The sequence below is a fragment of the Coenobita brevimanus genome, chromosome 46 (genome assembly GCF_032717465.1).
Source record: "Coenobita brevimanus isolate Jiangsu-jjx chromosome 46, ASM3271746v2, whole genome shotgun sequence".
Lineage (NCBI taxonomy): Eukaryota > Metazoa > Arthropoda > Malacostraca > Decapoda > Coenobitidae > Coenobita > Coenobita brevimanus.
In genome coordinates this window covers 53,319,873-53,341,576 of record NC_136999.1, presented here as the reverse complement: position 1 = coordinate 53,341,576, position 21,704 = coordinate 53,319,873, and the positions used below count along the sequence as shown (strand labels likewise).

Sequence of the window (21,704 nt, the reverse complement as noted above, 5' to 3'; positions counted from 1 at the left end):
ACATATACCTACACCGTATTCCCATTCTCTCATCCTTTCACCTTGCCATTTAGTTTCAGTCAATCCACATATATCCACTTTTGCATCCTCAAGCACCTGGACAATCTCTCTCTCTTGTTAGTGCTTCAAGAATTTGGCCATTACATTTTTATTACCTACAATAGCAGAGAAAAAAAGTTAATGTAAAGACAAAAATCAGTTCATAGAGTTAATCTGTTGGTGCACAAACTGATACTACAAGTGACTCATGGAAGGGATCATGCCAAACCTCTAAGACTTGAGGATGTGTGCCATACTTTTTATCTCTTCATAAATTACTCATAACATATGATGAGCTTCGCCAGGGTTGTTGATGCAGTCCTAACAAGGTACACTTGCTCCAGAAATTATCGGTGCGCTGTGGGTTCGATGCCATCCGGAATGATTCGACACTGTGGCAGTGACAGCCCGTTAATACCTACATATATTATAACATTTACGGCCATTCCCTACACATTATGATGGACACAAGAGGTGTCTGATACAGCACTCAATTATCGTCTGGGATGCCTGCATGTGGAAGGAAAGAACCGCAATTTCCAGTTTCCTTTGTTCTGTATGTCATAATATTTAACACATATTCTGCACCGATACTTTCTGGAGCGAGTGTACAGACACTCCTCATTATAAGGATCATTTTTACATCTACTTTTAGTAAATCCCCAGTCAAATACAGAAGAACAGCATATCAAAGCTCACTCCTACTTATGATGGTGAAGTATCAGTTTTTCCTGTTATACATTAGCAACTGTTAGCAGAAAGTTGTGGTGTATTAAGCTCATCCCTTATAACAAGGACTGTTAGCTGGTTCAACACACATCTCATGCTACTTCATAAAAGCCTCTCTCATCTGTGCCGACATGCATATCACTGCTTTAAGTGGAAATGTGTTATTTCTCCTGTGACTGAAAGTATAGTATCGAAATGAGTGGGAGGGAAATACAGGAAAGAAATGTTTTTCCTCGCAACTCTTTTCATCCACTTCTAAGATTATCATCATCATCATCATTACCTAATCCAGTGTTTCCCCATGAGGAGTGTAGGAGCCCAGGGCTAGGTAAATTGGTCCTGACATTTAGGATGTGTGTTACCAGCCGCACACATCCTTGAGTGGCACTGATTAAACAATAGTGTCACGAATCAAATTCGCGACATTTCCCTGTTGTGAGAAGCCACGAACTGTTAGTGGAAAACTCATTGTTTATCGTTCAGTTAACCGCTCATTCGGACGGAAGCTTTGTCAAATCAATTTTTCATTGTCATACGTGATCGTCTCTGTGTGAGACATTAGCGCTTCCGCTGAGCGATTTGTTTTGGGTGTGTTTCGCTCACTTGACCGTTAGAAAAATGCGGCCTACTGCTCCCCCTTTTTTCCCACGACTTATTCAGTCCAGTTGTTGCTTTGACGGAGAGAGGTCCTGTGCTCCAGAAGTGTGAGAGGAGAGGTCAGCTAGCACCCAAGCTCCACAAGATCACAGTCTCCAGTGCTCCCACCTTGGTGATACAAAGCATTCATCGACTAGTATTTCCTTCTTGTATTTTTCTAGTCTTAAGAGTTTAATTAAGGTGTTTTTCCTAGGCGTAAGTATTTAGCTTTTGCGTGAGTGAGTGAGTGCGATCTCATTAATTTGATTTTGAATTGTAACGTTAAATTTATTTTGTAATCAATAAATTTAACAGTTCTTTTTCTTGAGCTTAATGCAAAGTAAACTCTTGTTTCATTTCTCCATAATTAAGCTTATTTTCCATATAGCTCCTAGCTTGCATAAACGTTTTGCTATTCATAACTGGTACTTAGACCAGTCTTGCTGTATTAACTTAAAATCCGTTGTGCCATCTAGGAGTTAAGCATCAGAAAGAACCTGATGTTAGTATTAGTTATTTATTGTCAGGGGTGAAGTAACTTTCTCCAGAGGCTAACAGTACAGTAATTCAGCAATTGTGAGTAATTAGTCTCTGCTGTGTACTGTTGAGAAAGTTTATAAATTCTCGTTCTTAGAGAATCGTTGCTCGATTTAGCAAGACAGTCATTGTCCCTGCTCTTTAATATTATTGAACATTAGTATCAATTGAATAATATTCAGCAATTATTTTAAAAACACCGTGATATTATAAAAACCCCGTGACAATTGGCGACCTCATTCCAGGATATTATATAACTCCTAGCTCTAAAGCTATTCACGAGATAGTGCTCACTCGTTCATATTTAGGTATTTATAATTAAAGTTTATAGGCACAAGTTTACTGGTGTTTACCGTTAATTTAGCAAGTGAATTTTTGCTTTATTAATCTATAGAGTACTTAACTCTATTTAGTACTTTATTTTGGTAACGCCAGACGATTTTATTCGCTCCTGGGTAGCCGCCGTACCCATTGTGTTAATTATTGAGTTCTCAGTTATTTGCATTTTTGCTTTAATCTTTGCCAGTTAACTAGATAAGACTGGTCACCACTAACTTGTGTCTGTAGTCTTTATTTGTGTTATTAGCATTCGTTTGCGAAGCAGTCAGTACTCAGTTTCGGTTTGCTTAATAAATTAGCGCCATGGCTACCACCATATTTTTACAGGAAGCCAAAGATATGGGTCTTACAGACCCAACCGAAATTAAAGAGTATATACTCTCACGGCATAATCAGGAGCAGCAGCGCGAGAATGATGCCCGTGAAGAGCGTAAGATTCAGCGCGAATACGAGCGAGAACAGCGTGCATATGAACAAGGGCAGCGTGAGAAAGAGCGCGAATACGAGCGTGAACAACATGAACGCGAGCGGGAACAACGGGAATACGAGCGGGAACAACGAGAACACGAACGTGTCGAGCGAGAAGCGCGCGAAAAACATGAACTTGAAGTGCTGAAGCTCAAGCGAGATTCCTTGGCTTCAGACACGTCTGGTGCAGTTGGTCCAAGCTCCACGAGCGTTCCCCCTGCACATGTCCTGGCGACCCCACGCATCAAGCTTCCTTCATACAAGGAAAGCGAGCGAATCGAGCCGTACATAGAGCGAATCGAGCCGTACATAGCTCGTTTTGAGGACATGGCAGACATGTATCAACTGGATGAGGCAGCTAAGCGGCTTCAGTTTCTTAGCCTATTTGAGGGCCCTGCCCTCGATATTCTCCACAGAATTCGTGGAGACAATCTCACATATGAGATGATGAAAGCTGCACTCATTAAGGCGTATGGTCTCACAGTAGACGACGCCAAAGTTCAGTTCATGCGAGCTCGTCTCCAAGACAAGGAGACAGCTGTTCAGTTCCTTGATCGTCTCACAGCTTACTTAAATGAGTGGATGGAGAAAGATGAAACTCCTTCCACGCGTGAGGGGATAATTGACCTTATGCTGCGTACACAGCTAGAGAGGTCGTGGCCTGCTGAGCTCATAGCACAGCTTAAGATCTGCCAGGTGAAAGATGCCAGCCAAATGGCAGAGAAGGCTGACGCATTCTTTACTGCATACGGGTATCAAACTCGTAAGCAAAACACCTGGAACAGCAGAAAAGCTGATAAGTCTGGGAAGCCGTCTCAGACTGAACCCTAGGAACAAGGCCATTCTCAGAATAATGGTCAAGGTCCAAAACCGCAGTGGAAGGACCAGGGGCAAAACACTCAGAAACCTGAGTACCCTAACCAGCAGCAGTATCAGCCACGTAACCGACCGTCGGGACAAACTTTTTCACCACCAGCTCAAAAGAGGCAGGAAGCGAACGCAGCCTTCATTCCTCAGCAGCGGCACGGTGGTCACGTCCCTACCAGTATGGGTACTTCCCCACAGTTCACTAGTCCCACAGTGACAGTGAACCCCCCTCCACAGATGGCCAATGTTCCATCTTCCCAAGTATATAATCCTCAAGGCACAATGTTTGCCGCATCAGTTCAGCAGCCTCATGAATGGCTAGCTGCTTCCTCCACAGGCCCTCCCACAGGTGACAGTACCTTCCTTGTTCAGCCAAGGTTTGTGGGAGACATTCCTGTGAAGGTCCTGAGAGATAACGGTTCCTCAGGTTGCTCTGTTAACCAGAGTTTAGTTCGGCCTGAGCAGTATACAGGTCGACAGATCCATGCAAAGCTTATTGATGGATCAGTGAGATTGTTCCCTGAGGCATGTATCCAGGTGGCATCTCCATTTTATACTGGTACGACACTTGCAGTTGTCATGCCAGAGCCTCTATTTGACCTTATAGTAGGCAATATTCAAGGAGTCAAGGATAGTTGCTCCGATGATGACGCTACTCAGACTTCAGCTGCTGCGGTAACACGAGCCATGACTGAGGCTCCAGACTGTGTCACTCCAGTGATCATTGAATTGCCGCAAGATCCGATGTGTAGTCAACTTGTTGTACAAGAACAACATTCTGACCCGACACTTGCTACCGTGCGGAACAAACAAAAGGGTCGAGTGATTAAGTATTCACGGGGAGGTCGAGCCAAGTTCCTTCGCAAACAAGGACGGCTCTACCGTGAGTCACGAACACCCGAGGGCGAGGTTCGACTGCAGTTTGTCATTCCCGCCAAGTACCGCCTAGCAGTGTTACAATGGGGTCATTGTTCAGCCTCAGGAGGTCACATGGGCAAAAGGAAGACCCAGGGCCGTATCCGAGCTGACTTTTTCTGGCCAGGGATGGGACGAGACATAGATAGTTTTGTCCGTTCCTGTAGTGTGTGTCAAAGTAACACCACTAATCAGGGACATCTCCTTCCTGTGCCGTTCATAACCACACCCGTAATCTCTGAGACAGTTGAGAGACAGGGTAGTGGTGAAGTGGGTGCAGACCTGACGTCTCGCCCATTGGCCCCACAGGACACATTATGTCCAGGGCCTGTACATGCATATTATGTACCGTAAGTTAAGGGGGAAGTTGAGAGGCGACTCGAGGCTATGGAAGACCCGAGTTTGCACAAGGATTCTCAGCTCCCCGATACTAATATAAGTACTGTAGGTTAAGGGGGAAGTTCGAGAGAGAACTCCGCAGAGGCGACTCGAGGCTATGGAAGACCCGAGTTTGCACAAGGATTCTCAGCTTCCCGATATTAATATAAGTACTGTAGGTTAAGGCACAGGTTGAGGACCCGTGTGCAGTTCGAGGCTATGGAAGACCCGAGTTTGCACAAGGATTCTCAACTTGCCGACACTAATCGTGTGCTATAATTAATGGCGACCTCGAATGTACGAAGCTTAGGCTGTCACTTGTATTTTTCAGCCAGAGCGTATTTTTCGTAGCATGTACTGATTGCTAGGCAGAGAGAGTAATTGTAACATAATAAAATTTTGTCTCATTGACACTTTTGATGCTCCACCTCAATTGGTTTTGCAGGTACAGCAATGGGTGTAGCAGTTTTGCTGTGCGGCCCAGCTGATCGTCTGCCGCACGCTGCCACCTCTTCTTCTCTGCCTTCGTTGTCGTCATATTATTATTTATTGTGTCATTTTACACGTAGGTACAGTTACACTACAACTGTCACACCTACACCGTGTATTACATACACCACGCTACACAACAATTAGTTGTCAGTGTAAATGTAGCGAATTTTCGCTCAGTTTGACCTGAGTACATGATTTCCACCGTCGTCACGTAGTTTTTCCCTCAAGCTTGCTTCTATTAACGTAAATACGAGGTTTTTTCGCTCACTGGCGACTGCGACTTTCTCCTGTAGCAGGATAGCACACGCATCACAGTGTGAATCTTGTGTGACTGAGTTAGGATGTTTACATATAAATATATATCCACAAATTTTTTCCCATAAGGAAAAAATTTAATTTTGTAGGGGAGTAATGTCACGAATCAAATTCGCGACATTTCCTTGTTGTGAGAAGCCACGAACTGTTAGAGGAAAACTCATTGTTTATCGTTCAGTTAACCGCTCATTCGGACGGAAGCTTTGTCAAATCAATTTTTCATTGTCATATGTGATCGTCTCTGTGTGAGACATTAGCGCTTCCGCTGAGCGATTTGTTTTGGGCGCGTTTCGCTCACTTGACCGTTGGAAAAATGCGGCCTACTGCTCCCCCTTTTTTCCCACGACTTATTCAGTCCAGTTGTTGCTTTGACGGAGAGAGGTCCTGTGCTCCAGAAGTGTGAGAGGAGAGGTCAGCTAGCACCCAAGCTCCACAAGATCACAGTCTCCAGTGCTCCCACCTTGGTGATACAAAGCATTCATCGACTAGTATTTCCTTCTTGTATTTTTCTAGTCTTAAGAGTTTAATTAAGGTGTTTTTCCTAGGCGTAAGTATTTAGCTTTTGCGTGAGTGAGTGCGATCTCATTAATTTGATTTTGAATTGTAACGTTAAATTTATTTTGTAATCAATAAATTTAACAGTTCTTTTTCTTGAGCTTAATGTAAAGTAAACTCTTGTTTCATTTCTCCATAATTAAGCTTATTTTCCATATAGCTCCTAGCTTGCATAAACGTTTTGCTATTCATAACTGGTACTTAGACCAGTCTTGCTGTATTAACTTAAAATCCGTTGTGCCACCTAGGAGTTAAGCATCAGCAAGAACCTGATGTTAGTATTAGTTATTTATTGTCAGGGGTGAAGTAACTTTCTCCAGAGGCTAACAGTACAGTAATTCAGCAATTGTGAGTAATTAGTCTCTGCTGTGTACTGTTGAGAAAGTTTATAAATTCTCGTTCTTAGAGAATCGTTGCTCGATTTAGCAAGACAATCATTGTCCCTGCTCTTTAATATTATTGAACATTAGTATCAATTAAATAATATTTAGCATTTATTTTAAAAAACCCCGTGATATTATAAAAACCCCATGACAAATAGACCCCAACCAACCCTTGGACATAAACCTGCACAGTCTTAATCCAGTTGGAGCACCTTAATTACCCACTAAACCACCTGGCGCCATAATTTGATCATCATACAGTATGGTTACCACCCAGTATAGTAAATGGGTTCCTGATGTACAGGAAGCTATTTGGATTGTCACTCAGTGTAGAGTCACCCACAGACAGAAGGAAAAGGACAGAATGAATTAAAGTATATGCCAAACTTATGTAACAAACAATATACCTGTGTGGCGATGGGAGCACGAGTGATAGGTTCAGGACTGTGGGAGATGGCTTGTGACGTATATGACATCCGTGACACTGACCGCATCAACCCACTTTGACGTCGACTGTGATGGCTCATGGATGTGGTACTTGCTGTAACAGTATGATATATAAATTATAATGATGTCATGCTTCATCATACAAAATCTTCATACAGTACTTGACCATGGTGCAATTAATGTTTTCTGTGGACTGGAACCTACACCAAGTTCTAAAATCTGCCAATTACTTCTCAACAGTTGCTGCCAACTGTTAGGGAAAGTAAAATCTGAGATGAAAAAAAAACTGTAACAATGCTGGAGTATCAGACTGGACTTTGACTCCATGGCTGAATGTTTCCTGCCTGAGAGTGATAGTTATGTGGCTAGTTACCAAGATTGTGCCAGTAGTTACATTTCATTATCATGGTAGTACTCCCAGGGTCAATGGACTTAATGGTGGTCACCCAGTGACTACAGTTATGGCAATATTATCAAAACTAAGAGCACAATGTGGACAAGCCCGCAGTTTTTATTGATACTTTCTAAAGTATGCGATGATGAGAGAACATGCCTGACCATTCTTTGCCATTGGTGACTATTCTGTAATGTGGAATGAATACTCTTTTAATGCTCTGTTTTCATTTCAAGTCCACAACAACTTACTGAAATGTTAACTTTTAAAGTTCCATTGATACTTATAATGCCAATCTGTAAGTGATAACAAAAATTTGCAATATTTTGGAACATATCCCAAGCTTACAATGAGGACTACCTGTATATACAAAGGTGTGTGTCTGAAATTAGGTAGTATTCTGGTTATACTGTATATGAAATGCTGCATCTGAACAGCATACACCTGAAATCTGTAACCTCTGGTGTGGCAAGATTCAGCATTAAAAAAATTCATTTGCGGGCTCAGCATGCTTAGTGCCTGCATCTCCCAGTCCTGCCCTAGATGAGATCCTCTAATTACTCAACCACTCGAGTTAAAAAGAAAATCACATCTTTGTCGAATGGCATATAAGCCTCCTCTTCAATGAGACTAATATGCACAACTTATGCATCTCTCGTGTCTGTTGACATTCACTTATCCCTAATTTATCTCTTGAAAGAGAGAAGACGTGAAGGAGGAGTGTCTGTAGTTAAACAGAAAATGGGGTCATCAAAAGATACTAAACCTATTAAGCCAGCAAATGGGTGGTATTATCTTACAACCAGCCAAAATACTGGCTTCTCCATGCTTAATTCCTGAAAAACTGAATATCCCAAAAGATGAATTAGGTTCATGACTAACAGATCATGAGTTTTTAGAATCCAAGCAGGCAAAACAGTAGGAATCTCTACCAAACACAACAAGTTGCTTAAGTGGATGAAAAGGACCAAATCAGTCAAAAGGGGGGCCTGCAGTTCCAATGGATGAGGGTCTGAATCCTGGCTAGGACAGGGAACGGTTTAAGGATCTGAATTCATTAAATCAGACTTTACTTATCAACCAGATGACCCGCTGACATGTCGTAAAAGCACCTCTGCTAATACCAATACATCAGTCCTGCATTAGACAGCCCTGGCACGTATTCAGTATGGATAATGGGTGTTAGCACCAAAGTGGTGGAATGTGAAGGTATGCAGTATGTAAGAGGACTGCTAGGGCTCGAGGAATGGGGTGTGAAGCTTAAGCCCAGAGTTGGATACAGAAAAAAAAAAAAATGCACATACAAGGGCTACTACTGATTCAGTATAAGTAGCTCCAGTATGCACAAGTACAAAATTGTGCCCTCAGAAAAGTTAATAAGATAGGTGCAGTATTTGCTTAGGAGTTGCATATTCAAAATTCATAAATCTGACTGTCTGGTTTTTGGTAAGGGTCTGCTTATGGAAAAAAAATGACAGCTTTATGTATTATGGTATAGGCAAGGTAAACGGTTATGTCACGAAGTTAAACAATACCAGATGTGACAGCTCATGGTACAAACAGAAAATGATAAACTGGTAAGTGGGAACACCCACCATCCACTTACTCGATGTAGGCTACAGTGAGGAACAGGCCGAATGGTTTCTTGTACTTCAGAAAGTTACTCAGTTCGTTGGACGGTAACTATTTATCCATTAACTGGGGGTCTGGTGGTGTATGTGGATTGTTATTCCACCTGCATGTGACCAAAAGAGTTGAGAGTCCTCATGATGGCTAGGGTGTGTTGTCCAATGTGGCTCTGAATTAGCCACTCTCTGCTTACATTTTCAGGCTCCTTATTCCATGGCATTATATGATTTGAGGTACAGTATTTATTTTCAAGAGATATAGTCTAATGGAGATGCTCAACAATGGTGTCTGTCTCTCTGTTCAGTTGGATGTGGTCCCTATGAGCTACATGCACATGGAGCAATTTAACTTACTGGACCACTAGCCGGCCAATTGCTGGATATGTCGTGACAATCCTTTGCATTAAGTGATTTCTTGTGTACATAAAAACTGCTTGTCAACATATTTTATAATTTGCCTAAAACAACTGTAAATTAGGTGGTTCACAAATTCAATGAGGGTTTTGTCAATTCTGATTGCATACAGTCACATCGTGTCATTTGTGGATATCAAATTACACATGTTGCATTTGCTGTACAATGATGAAACCAGAGGAAAATAATTAATTTTGAATGAGAAATATCTAATGTGAAACACAATTTCTAATTTTTTTGTCAAGAAACATAATTTTGAGGTGCAAAAGGGTATAAATTACTTAAAGTAGGGCAGTAAAAATGTCCATTCACCTTTTTGGGACTGAACCCATGCAAGAACATCACTCTGACTGGGGCATTCAGACCACAATTTGCATAATCACAGTAAAACCTCACTACAATGGACTAACTGGGGCCCAAGCCATTCCGAAAAAAGCAAAACTCTGATAAAAGTGACATCTGGACTTCCCCCTGCCGAGGACAGGATGACAAAGAGATTTATTTACAGCCCCCTCCAAGATGAAGACATCTGGATGTAAGAAAAACACAGAAGATAGATTGGTTGGTAGATAAATTGACAGACAGAGAGATTGAGAGAAAAACAGACAGAGACAAAGAGACAGACAGACAATTGATTATTGAAGTATCCAGATTCAAGCACAAACTTACCATTTGGCTTGACTCCCGGACGGCGAATGCTCTCCTGACTGCCAGACAGCAGACGGCTGAAGAGCATGGACAACATGGATGGCTTGCGAGAGGACAAAGGCTGGGAGGAACCCAACCCTGCTATTGAAGACCTGGCACTGTTGCTTCTCTTTTTGATGTCAATGGCCTTAGTTGAGCCAGTTTCCAGGTCAGTCTGTTGGAGGAATACAACAAAAATGATGAAGGTGAAGTATGAAGGTGAAGTATTAGGTACAGATTACATTAAAATGTATGTAAAAGAATACAGCAGAAGTGAAGAATGGTGAAGTGTTAAGTTTTGGTTGCATAATGATGTATGTAGAGGAATATGAAAGTGATGAAAGGCAAAATATTAGGTTGGGGTTGCAATATAATGTTTGTAATTTAATACAAAAGTCCTGAATGGTTAAATATTTGGTCTTGATTGCACATTAGGTGCGGCTTTGTTGTTGTTCAACCTGATCCATCTGATCGAGCAGACCTGTCGACCGCAGGTAAGCAACTGTCCCTGTAGGGTCATCACATAGGTTCCCTACACCATTGATGTTGTGTCTTCATCTTAGTGTGGTATGTGCTGTCCAGTGCTCCATTATCTGTGTAATGCTGTGTGGGCCTATTCTACAGGCTAAGCACATACCTGTGATTCCACCCAACCAAAATCTCAGCTGGGGGCTGAGGAGGGCTGGGTGATGTCCTAACCTAAACCTAGCTAGGTAAACTCAATCATATCTACTTAAGGACTCCTCAGATGGGTAGATGTCAGGAGGGGTGCTTGTAAAGTAATATACTGTAGTGCTATTTCCCTGCCAGTGAAGTGAGTATGCAAATGTTTCTTTGTTGCCAGTGTTGAAATGTCAGGTGGAATACTGTTGAAGAGGGACTGATAATGTTTGTGTGTTTATTGTTTTATTTCTCAAGATGTGTTGTGTGTATCTGTCATGGAATGAAAAAGGTGTTGTGTATCAGAACAGGTTGCTGGATAGAACTGTGTACCCCATATCATGGTAATCTCTGAAAGGATGGACTCAACACATAGTTTCAAAGTGAAAGTGGGCTGTGGGTGGTTTTGGTGCAGCCATTGGTGGTGCATAGGGTGTTGTTCTATACAGTTTGTAAGGTGTAGTGAGTAATAGATAGGATGGGAGCCCATGCTGGGAAGACATAAGACATCTCTGAACTAATGTATTGTTCTTCAAGTAAGGACAGTGTTTCTTTTTGTTGCTCAAAGTCTGGCCCTGAGTTGCCCTGAGTGCACTGAATCTGGGGTGCACTGCATCTTGAAGTCTTGTACGAGGTCCTTGAAGGTGTGTCTGGTGTCATATGTCACTCCAAGGATCATAGTAGAAGGGGTGTGTGGCACACTGTTTACTGTTGGTGATGAGTGTTGTTGTGGATTTGGCAGATGTGATCACCAGCCTTTTATCCTCAAGTCTTCAGTGTGTTGAGGTAGTCCTGTTATAGTGTGCAGACTGTGTCTGCAATGTAGTGGGTGATTTTTGCGGTACAAGTTATCTGCATGTAAGGCAATAATTTTGGGTGGGCTGAGTCTGGGAATATCATGCACGTATAGTTTGAGGAGCATGGGTGAGGGAACAGATCCCTGCGGAACTCAATTAGGGAAATTTGTGTTCGTGAAGACTTACTCCGGAATGGAACATGTGCTTGTGTACCAGATAAATAGTTGGCCAGCCAACATTTGGTGTTGTGCTCCATACTTGTGTTGTGTATCATGGTGATTAGTTAGAGTTGGAAGATGGCACTGAAGGATTTACTAATATCCATTGTTGTGATGTATGTAAAGGAATACAGCAAAAGTTAATGGCTATTGCTGCGGTGTATGTAAAGGAATACAGCAGAATCCGAAGGCTTTACAAATATCTATTGCTGTGGTGTATGTAAAGGCGTACAGAAGTGATGAAGGATGAAACAGGAGGTTCAGGTTGTATGATGATGTATATAAAGGAGCCCACTGTAAGGGATGGAAGGTGAAGTATTAGGTCCAAATTGCATAGTGATATATGTAAAAGAATACAGCAGAACTGATGGAGTGTGAAGTATTAAGTCAAGGTTGCATAATAAAGGTAAATATGATGAAGCACAAAGAATATTAAAAAAAAAAAAATATCATTTTTCTCATGCCATTTCCTCAAATCCTATAAACAAATATGGCCAAAGTTTTCTAAATAATCGCAGATTTTTCCCCGATTGTAGTTTATTTAAATCTTTTAAGTGTCCCCCGCCTACAGCATAGTCACTGATGAGATGTTAGTCATTAGAGAAACAGAGAAAGAAGGGACAGCGTGCACTGTAAATTCTGTCTTATGGTAGAAAAGCGCAGCAGAAAGCACAAATACATTCATTTATCTTTAATAATAACAAGGGAAATAAGGTAAAAAAAGGATTAAGAAATACTGATTACTGGACTGCAAAGCTAAAACAACATGAGAAAACACTCTGATATTAAAAGTACAATTGGCTTAGGTGTGAGAATGGAGCTTCTTCACGCAATGGCAGCAATATAACCGGGCGACACCACTACCTACTTATACAAATGTTCCTCAACTCGCTCCCTATTCCCCGGGATGGAGGAGGGTGAACTGCAGATAGTCAAGTTCAGTCTACAGTTCACCACGTTCACACTTAGATGAGCACAGTGCAATGGCAAAAACAACAGCAACAAAATATCATTCATTTAATTCACAGATGCATGCAAGAACATGGTAAAGCAACTGACCAGACAACAGCATTATTTTTTACTTCCAAATGGATTACTGTACAGTATATTGTTTGTGTTTTATACACGTGAGGATGTTATTAAATATCATAAGTTTCTCAAACTCTAATTTATAAAAGCAAGGCTGAAACTCCCAGCAGTTTCCAGAGACTGCTGGGAAGTAGTATACAAGTGATAACCTGGTTTTGACACTTGGTTTACCACCCAGTCAACAGAATACATCAGCTAAACTACAGCATGGGGATTCCTTATGAGGAAGCATGGTGTCATTTGTTTTGATTCTCAACCCGATGTGTTCCAAAATATCACAAGATTTTTCATATATCTTGTGTTGTGTCTTGGAAGAATTGGTATAGCATCTTTAATGCCTGCCATGCTGATTCATTGCAAGATAGTTTACATCCCATGAGTCATTGTTTTATAACCAATGTAAACTGTACCTCATATGAGGCTTGCAGCGTGGCCCGTGCAGATTTTTATTGTGCCTCATACGAGGTCTAAAGCTCGGCAAGGGTTAAATGTACTGATGAAATTTTAAGTGCCAATAGTAGTGTGATTTATATATACAATATATACAAGGTCAGTCCAAAATGAAACCTAACGTTTTAAAATATCGTACCAACTGGCTGGCATTGCATGAGCATGATTGTGACGGAAGCACTGTGTGGTGGCGATTTTGAGCTTTAGTCTAACACTAGCCGCATCATGCCATGTCACTGAGGTACACATACTTGAGTGAACATGTGTTTAGTGCACTTGGTGATTTGTTACAAGTTGAACAATGAAGCACAGTATCTGTGAAGAGGTATGTGTTTGCATGAAATTCTGTGTGACATTGGGAAAAACTTTTACGGATAATTTTCAAATGTTGCGACAGGCTTATGGAGAGGACTGTTTGAGCCATACACCATGTCACAGTTGGTTCCAGCAGGTCACATTGGGAAGAATGTCCATCGAAGAAAATTCCAAATCTGGCTGACTTTCCATGCCAACAGATGATGATCACGTAGATAAAGTGCATGCTGTGATCCATGAAAATCATCACCTGATTGTCTAAAAAGTTTCTGAAGAAGCAAGCATCTGCAAAAGTTCATGCTACACTATTTTAACTGAAAAACTGATAATGCATAGTGTTGCTGCAAAATTTGTGCTGTATTTGTTGACAGATGGGCAAAGAAAACCATGTCAGTCAATCAGGAGGTGGTCCTTACTCATTATGCCATGTTTGGTGCAGTTCCATCCAAGAGTTTTTAATCTTGTTAACAGACAGACAGGCAAGGAGACTGACAGAAAGCCAGACCAACAGACAAAAAAGACACAGGCAGACAGGACCACATACATATCCCCTTGCACTGCATGCGCAGGCTTATAAATGTGTGTCAATGTCTATATGACTAAAAGATAGAGTCAGGTTTCTGGGGTCTTGAGTGGAGAGTGAATAAGTGTGTGTCCCATTTTGCTGGGTGTGCTGTTGATCAGTTCTCCTTCTACTATTCTTTTTGTCTCTTTTTCCATGCTTTGTGGACCATATGTCATTCCATGGTTTGGTTGGAAAAGACCATTCAGTTGCCCGTCTGCACAGTTTCAAATATGCATGAATAAACAGAGCCAACTTCACACAAAGAGTGAATGTAAGTTGTTATTGTAATTATTATCTCACTAAATAATGGAGATCTTTATGTAACTTCATAATGCTCAGTGCTCAGATTTAAACTTTCAAAAGGGCTTTGCAAAATATGAATGTATCTGCCTTTATTCCAGCAATGTAGCATAAATCAAACCACATAAAAAGGTAAATTGCTCACAAAAAAACGCTACTCTGGTAATCTTGGATCGCAGGTTAATGTTACAGCAGGGACTGTTATACAATACAGTATGGACACACACTAAACGCTCATTCTAATGCCCCCGAATTAACTGAATTTTGGATCTAATGGAGAAATCTAGGGGGTCCTTGCCCATCCTGGAGCCAATGGACTTATCAAGCTGTTTGAAGGAGGTTGCCCATTCCATTCGTCAGTTGATCTTTGCACTCACTTTGCATGGGGTCCATTTGCATTTCTCTTACGCATTCTTTATTGCACTTTACCCCTTGTGCAGAAATTTTCATTAAAAAAATATCAACTGAGGCATCACAAAAAAAAAAAAAAAAAAAAAAAAAAAAAAAAAAAAAAGGCATGTTGTGCTAAGTGTGCAGAAGGAGTTTTAGGTGATTCACAAATTAGAACAAGGTGTCTATCATCATACATCTTTTCCTGTGACAGTCAGCGGGGAAAATAAAACCAATAAAACAGGAGAATTAGGATAAAGTACGGTAAATGTAAAAAAATACTGTACAAGGAACTTGTGTTCCTCCGCACTTATCATTTGCAACCGATACAATGCTAACATTAGTGCATACAGGTGAAACTTAACCTAAAGTAAAACTGTCATGTGGTAAATGAAACGAACTACTCAAAGACAAAGCAGGTATTTTCTTACACTCTGTCATGCAGTCCTAAGAATCATTAAAAGCCATATCATGCAAAACTTTTGTGTGAATTATGAGTTTAAACACTCATTTTATATTCATGATAGGTTTGTCAAGTATTGTAAAAACTTACCATACCACTTGGTGAAAAGTCGATCTTTAAAAGTTAAATAAACAAAGATTAGACACATACATGGATGTCTATGATGAGGGTAAGTTTGGAATACGTAAAGGTCCATGTACTGTATACAGTATAGTATTTAGTCATACTAGTACATTAAACTAAACTATGCCAACCAAGTAGAAGAGAATTTCAATAGTACCGTGGTTTTATTTCTGTACTGCTCGCTAGTTCATTTACCTTAACTTGGCCCAGAATTTGGTCCTTTTGTAGCTGACTTCATATAGCATAAAAACACAATGCTTAGGCTTTTCATCCCTACAACTGTAATTTTACATGGTTAGTATCATATTCTAGTTTTAATCTGGTATTACAACTTATCTATGTAGCACTGAAAACAAAGATGCAATCTTAGGCCAAGTTAAAGTGAAGAAGGTATTGAAAACCAAGAACATATTAATGCAGATGCAAATACAGTACTACAAAATGCACAAGTGGCAGGTGTAAGTGGTGAAATGTCATACTCTCTCAAGATGCTTATTCTACCCCTTTTCCTACAGTATCTCATATGTACACAATCATAACTACCTTAATATACACATCCTCTTGTCATTAACTTCCTGATTAATAGCAAAAGATATGTCTTGCTTTTTATGCAGATTTTTAAACTATATAGGCTGTTTTATTATACCCCTTCTTTTCCCAAAAAATTACCAAAAATGTTTGTATGAGCCAACAGGTGGAAGGTGGCACACTTAGTAGTTAGTAACTTTCCAGAAACACCTCATACAGCAACCCTGGAATCTAATGGGTTAAACACTGACAACTTTTCTAGTTTCCTTAACCCATTGGGGCCTAGGTCTATTAGAATGCACAAAACCAGGCATTGTCAAAAGTAAATGAAAGAGGGAACCTCAGGTTTCAGGCCTAAGAGCTTCATGACTACAAACTGATAGGCAGAGGGTAGACCATTGAGAGTCCTTCCAGCAACACTCAATATACAGCAACCCGGGGATGTATTGGGTTAATTATATATATAACTGGTATAAATCTTCAATCAAACACTATCAAAGGTACAACTAATAAGCATAACGGAAATTTATCAAGATAATTTTTGAAGAATTTATGTACCAATCAGTACATCAGGAAATTAATGTTCTATTAAAACTGTCTAAGATGGTTACCAGTAAATAAGTAATGTGAAAGAAACAGAAGAAAAAAATTCTCACATTGATTCCGGACATTTCTTCCTCCTCCTCCTCCTCCTCCTCCTCAACAAGCGGAAGGAATTCTTGCTGTGGTTCCGGTACTTCCATATTTGCAGTGGAGCCTTGAGGGGGGTCGCGGCGGAACTGCTCAGCTGCAATGGTGTATGGTAGTTCTTGGGGAAACACTTCATCCCAGTAGATGTCCTGGATTAGCTCGGGGTGTTCATTGTGCATCTCGTCCACAATCAGGTATGACACCTGCCAAGTAGTCATCATCACCGTCATCATCATATCATCATTATCAGCAGCAGCTGCAGCAGTAGCAGTATTATCATCATTACCTGTAGGCTACCATCATCATCATCATCACCACCACCACCACCATCATGACCCCTTTTTCCAAATTAAAGATAAGGTGAAGTAGGATCCAGAAAGCAAAAAAAGAGAAACCATAATGAAGAGAGGGCAAGTAACTCATGATTATAATTCTGATCCAAATTCCTTAACAAACTCTGTCTTCTGTCATAACATGCTTGCCATCTCATGATGATTTTATTCAGCCGGAGACAGACTTTCTCAAACAGGTAAGATATAACCTTCATGCACCTCTCCAATGTGTGAGGCCTTGCCTAAGCTGAATAAAGTCATCTGGTATTAGCAAGAATAAATTAAAGAGGCAGTCACACATATCTGAGAAACTAAAGCCTCCCTCCAGTTTTCAGATACAGTACTGGTACTGTACAGCATTCATTTCAGATACTTAAATGGGATAACAATCAACAAAGTGTCCCTTACTATTCTCCGCTCACTTTAACTTGGCCTAATATTGCCACCTCTCCATCTTGAATGCTGAGCTGTAAGAAAAGATTAATACCAGAATATGGTGCTACTCACGAATCTGTGTAACCAAAAAGATGTAGTCGCAGTATTGTCTTTTTCTACCAATGATCCACAGGAAATAAACTAAAAAAGGATAAAAATCTGGCCCAAGTTAAAGCGAATGAACTATACTAATAAAGGCAAATTGTTATACCCTATGAACTCCTCTGTATGATATAAGGGTCTGCTACACACACATCACACCAGAAGTGGAAATTCTGTACATTAAACCCTCCACTGCAAAGCCGTCGATTGTATTTTGTTCTTGCTATACCACCAGGGATTTGTATTTAGCCATGAAGTAGAAAAGATAGACACAGCATTTATTAATTCTTTCATTTCAGCAGTATTTCTATAAACTGAATAAACACACCTGGAGGTTGCCTAAATAAAATGAAAAATATGTTGTTGGACTGATCTGCAAAATTCATACATACAATACTTTCATTCACTCATCATCCAATCCTACGTTGCCCTATGAGAAGTGTAGGAGTCTGGGGCTAGGCAAGTTGGTCCTGACATTTAAGATGAGAGTGACCAGCCTCACTCATCCCTGAGTGGCATTACGTGAGCAATACACCCCAACCACCCCTTGAATATAAACCTTCACCAGCTCAATCCGACTGGAGTGCCGTAATTACCCACTAAACTACCAGGCACCATAATTTGGTTATATGGTTACCACCCAGCATAGTAAATGGTTTCCTGGTTTCCAGGAAACCATTTGGCTTGTCACTCAGTGTAGAGTCACCCATAGGCAGAAAGAAGAGAAAAGAGTGAAGGAAAGCTAGATATAGGAGGGAGTGTAAAGTCACCCGTAGGCAGAATGATGAGGAAAGAATGAAGTAAAGAACGACAGAAGAGGAAAGAAAGAAAGAATAATAAGTCTGTTCACCCCAGCCTGAACCAGATTTTGCTCTTTTCCAGTTTATTTCACACAGTTCAGTGGCTGAAAAACAATGCTGTGGCTCTACACCCTTTCCATAACACTTCTTGATGAACCTCATATATTAATGCAGATCTATTGCTATAACTGAATACTGAAGATAGAGAAATGACAATTTTAGGCCATGTTAATGTGAAAAGAGCATAGTACCATGCTTTAGTGTTAATCTTTTGTTACAATTCAGCATTCTGTATGGTATGATTGCTACCTGAGGCAAAATTAAAGGAAAGAGGCAGTAATGCATACTGACCTGTAAACTTCTGACCATCTGCTAGTTAAGTTCAAATACAATAATCTACACTGACCTGTAAATTTCTGTCTGCCTGCCAATTAACTTCAAATATAATAATGTATACTAACCTGTAAATTTCTGTCTGCCTGCCAGTTAACTTCAAATATAGTAATGTACACTAACCTGTAAATTTCTGTCCACCAGCCAATTTACTTCAAAGTCATCATCATCCTCGCCAAAGGGATTGACAAGTGACTCAGCAACCTTGAGCCATCCCATGAAGAAGAAGAACTGAAGGAAGGTGAAGACGGGGATGTAGAAGTCAATGTGGTGGTTAGGGATGTTCTGGGCCGGGTCCAGGAACTGCCGACCCATCAGAGTGGCAATGAAGAAGGAGTACACAGCTAGTGCCACAACCTGCCGATGGGGATATTGTTAACATTTTGTTAGTCTTCTGAAGAGAATGGGAAATGAGACTGACTAGCTGTATGTGAGTGGGGTGGAGGGGGAAGAGAAGATCGAGGAAGAGGTGGAGGGACGAGAAGGTGACGTATGTAAATAATGGTCTTCCATGCACCTCACTGTGATGAGGTGCTGTCCACCACAAGGGAACATAAGATCCCTGCAGGGAACAAACAGCCCTACAAGGGCAATTGCTTCCTTGCAGTTGATGGGTCTGCTCAGTCAGACCAACCAGGCTTACTCTACTGCTATCACTACTATGCAAGTTGTACCATATTCTGATTCAGTAATAACTAAAGAGTCCTTCACATACATGAGTATACAAAGAGGTATGTTTATCCAGTCACAGCTATGAAGCCCTCCACAGACTTGAGTATACGCAAGAAGTATGCTGATCCAGTCAAACCGGTAGTTCAAAACCCGCACACATACCTGAGCATACACAAGAGGTATGCTGATCCACTCATACCAGTAGTTCAGGAATCCCACACATACCTGAGTGTACACAAGAGGTATGCTGATCCAGTCATACCAGTAGTTCAGGAATCAAATACTGTATATACCTGAGTATACACAAGGGGTATGCTGATCCAGTCATAGCTAAGGAGTCCTCCACACAGTCCTCTGATGCGGTTAATCTCATCTATAATTGTCTTCACTGCAAAATCATCTCTGATGCGTCCCTCTTTCCTGGCACGAGTCACAATGCTGCCCGCCCACACCAGAGGCATCCAGTACTTTGGGTGGTGAGTTTTTTCCTCCAAGTCGTTAAAAATCTTCAGTTCATTTGAGGTCATGAATCCTGTAATGATAAGTATTTATAAGTATTATCATCATAATCATCATTAACATCATCCAGACCTTTTCTTCCACCCAGGGATACGGTGAGGTAGGATCCAAAGAGTAAGAAAATCTGAGGGAGTCTGTACCTTTGTTGTCAAATAAGAAATAGAGGGCGGGAGACCACTGGTATATGGTGCATCAGTAATGTTATCACTCAGCATTCAATAATATGGTACATATTGCAAATACTGTACCCACTGCAATGTTATTCAAAAGCCAGGCTATATAGGGAAGGAGATGATGAAGCAACCACTGACACCATAAATCTCACTAAGGTCAGGAATGTGTTACTTTATTGGATATAACATTTACACTAGTTCACTGCCACTGATGGTGACTATATTCTCATCACAACCCACTCACCCTACCCCACCCACTCATCTGCCTCCCTGCCCATTCACTTCATCCACCCAACCTTCTACTTACCCCACTATGCCCAAACACTCCACTAACCCTGCCAACTCATCCACCCCACCCTGCCCACCCATCCTTTCTGCTCACCCTGCCTACCCCACCCACCTACCCATTCACCCACCCCATCCATCTGCCCACCATCTTCCCGTCCCAACTCACCCATCCACCCAAACTATCCATACACCAATTTACCCACAAACAAACCATGCTCCACCAACATGATGACTTGCAAGTTTCTGCATGCATGTGTACACACAGAGAGAAGCAAGGCTGCTTTTATAGTAAGGATTTATTTATCAGCAATACCTGACACAGTATGCAGATGTTTGTGTTTATTGGCAGTTACTTTATTTTGCTGATTGTCTGGCTCTTAGTACAGCATTAATCCCTTCAGTTCAATGACAATATTTTGTATTTGCTAATTCCATGCAGTTTTATTCACTTTAAGACAGGCTTTTTCAATTGGAATGATTTAATAACCTTCTATGACACCTGCACTGTGGTACATGTATATGTTTCCTATGCTGAAGAGTCAGTAACAAGAATAATGGAGAGAATAAGTCCTTAGCATGAAATGAAGTGACACATGAGCTATTTTTCTGGCAAATTTTGCCAGGAAATTTATTCATGGCTGCAGCTTTTTGAGCTGCTAACAATTTTTTCTGGCAATAGCAACTATAAGGGCCCATGTGACTGTAGGTATACACTCAAAAGCTGCCAAAAAATTTTCACCAGTACCACAGTGGCAGGAAAAAGCTTCCAGAAAAAAAAAATGATCCCATGGCACCCATTCATCTTAAAGGTGGTATGAACTATCGAGGAGGGACTTTACAATGAAGGTGTGAAAATTCTCATTAGTTATACCCCCCCCCCAAAAAATAAAAAGAAAAATCATGCTAAGCCAAGCTGCCATGAAGTATAGCACCACCCCACTTCTAATACTGCCATCTGCTCTACCCCACACTCACCACTCAGTAACTGTGAGGGTAACACCCTTTTGGAAACAGTTGCTTTTACTTGGAACTTATTATTTCTTAGTTGTATGTCTATATTATTAAGCATCCAGCAATATTGTGGTAGGTGGTGGCGACCATCATCCACTCACTTGATGTAGTGCTGCCTACTTCCTTAGCTTTTATCATTCTTTTTCTCTGCCTGCCCTCCTCTCTTCC

At 41.0% G+C, this 21,704-nt stretch overlaps 1 protein-coding gene across 1 annotated transcript in view; it reads right to left on the bottom strand.

The window, feature by feature from the left end:
* Positions 1 to 21,704, bottom strand: part of LOC145398734 (uncharacterized) — a 71,999-nt gene that overhangs the window by 20,934 nt on the left and 29,361 nt on the right. Inside the window, exons 5-9 of the mRNA XM_080271532.1 lie at positions 19,839 to 20,077; positions 18,997 to 19,230; positions 16,778 to 17,014; positions 10,206 to 10,398; positions 7,061 to 7,194 (exon numbers count right to left, since the gene is read on the bottom strand). Coding sequence (XP_080127658.1) covers positions 7,061 to 7,194; positions 10,206 to 10,398; positions 16,778 to 17,014; positions 18,997 to 19,230; positions 19,839 to 20,077 — 1,037 coding nt within the window. The remainder of the gene's footprint in view (positions 1 to 7,060; positions 7,195 to 10,205; positions 10,399 to 16,777; positions 17,015 to 18,996; positions 19,231 to 19,838; positions 20,078 to 21,704) is intronic.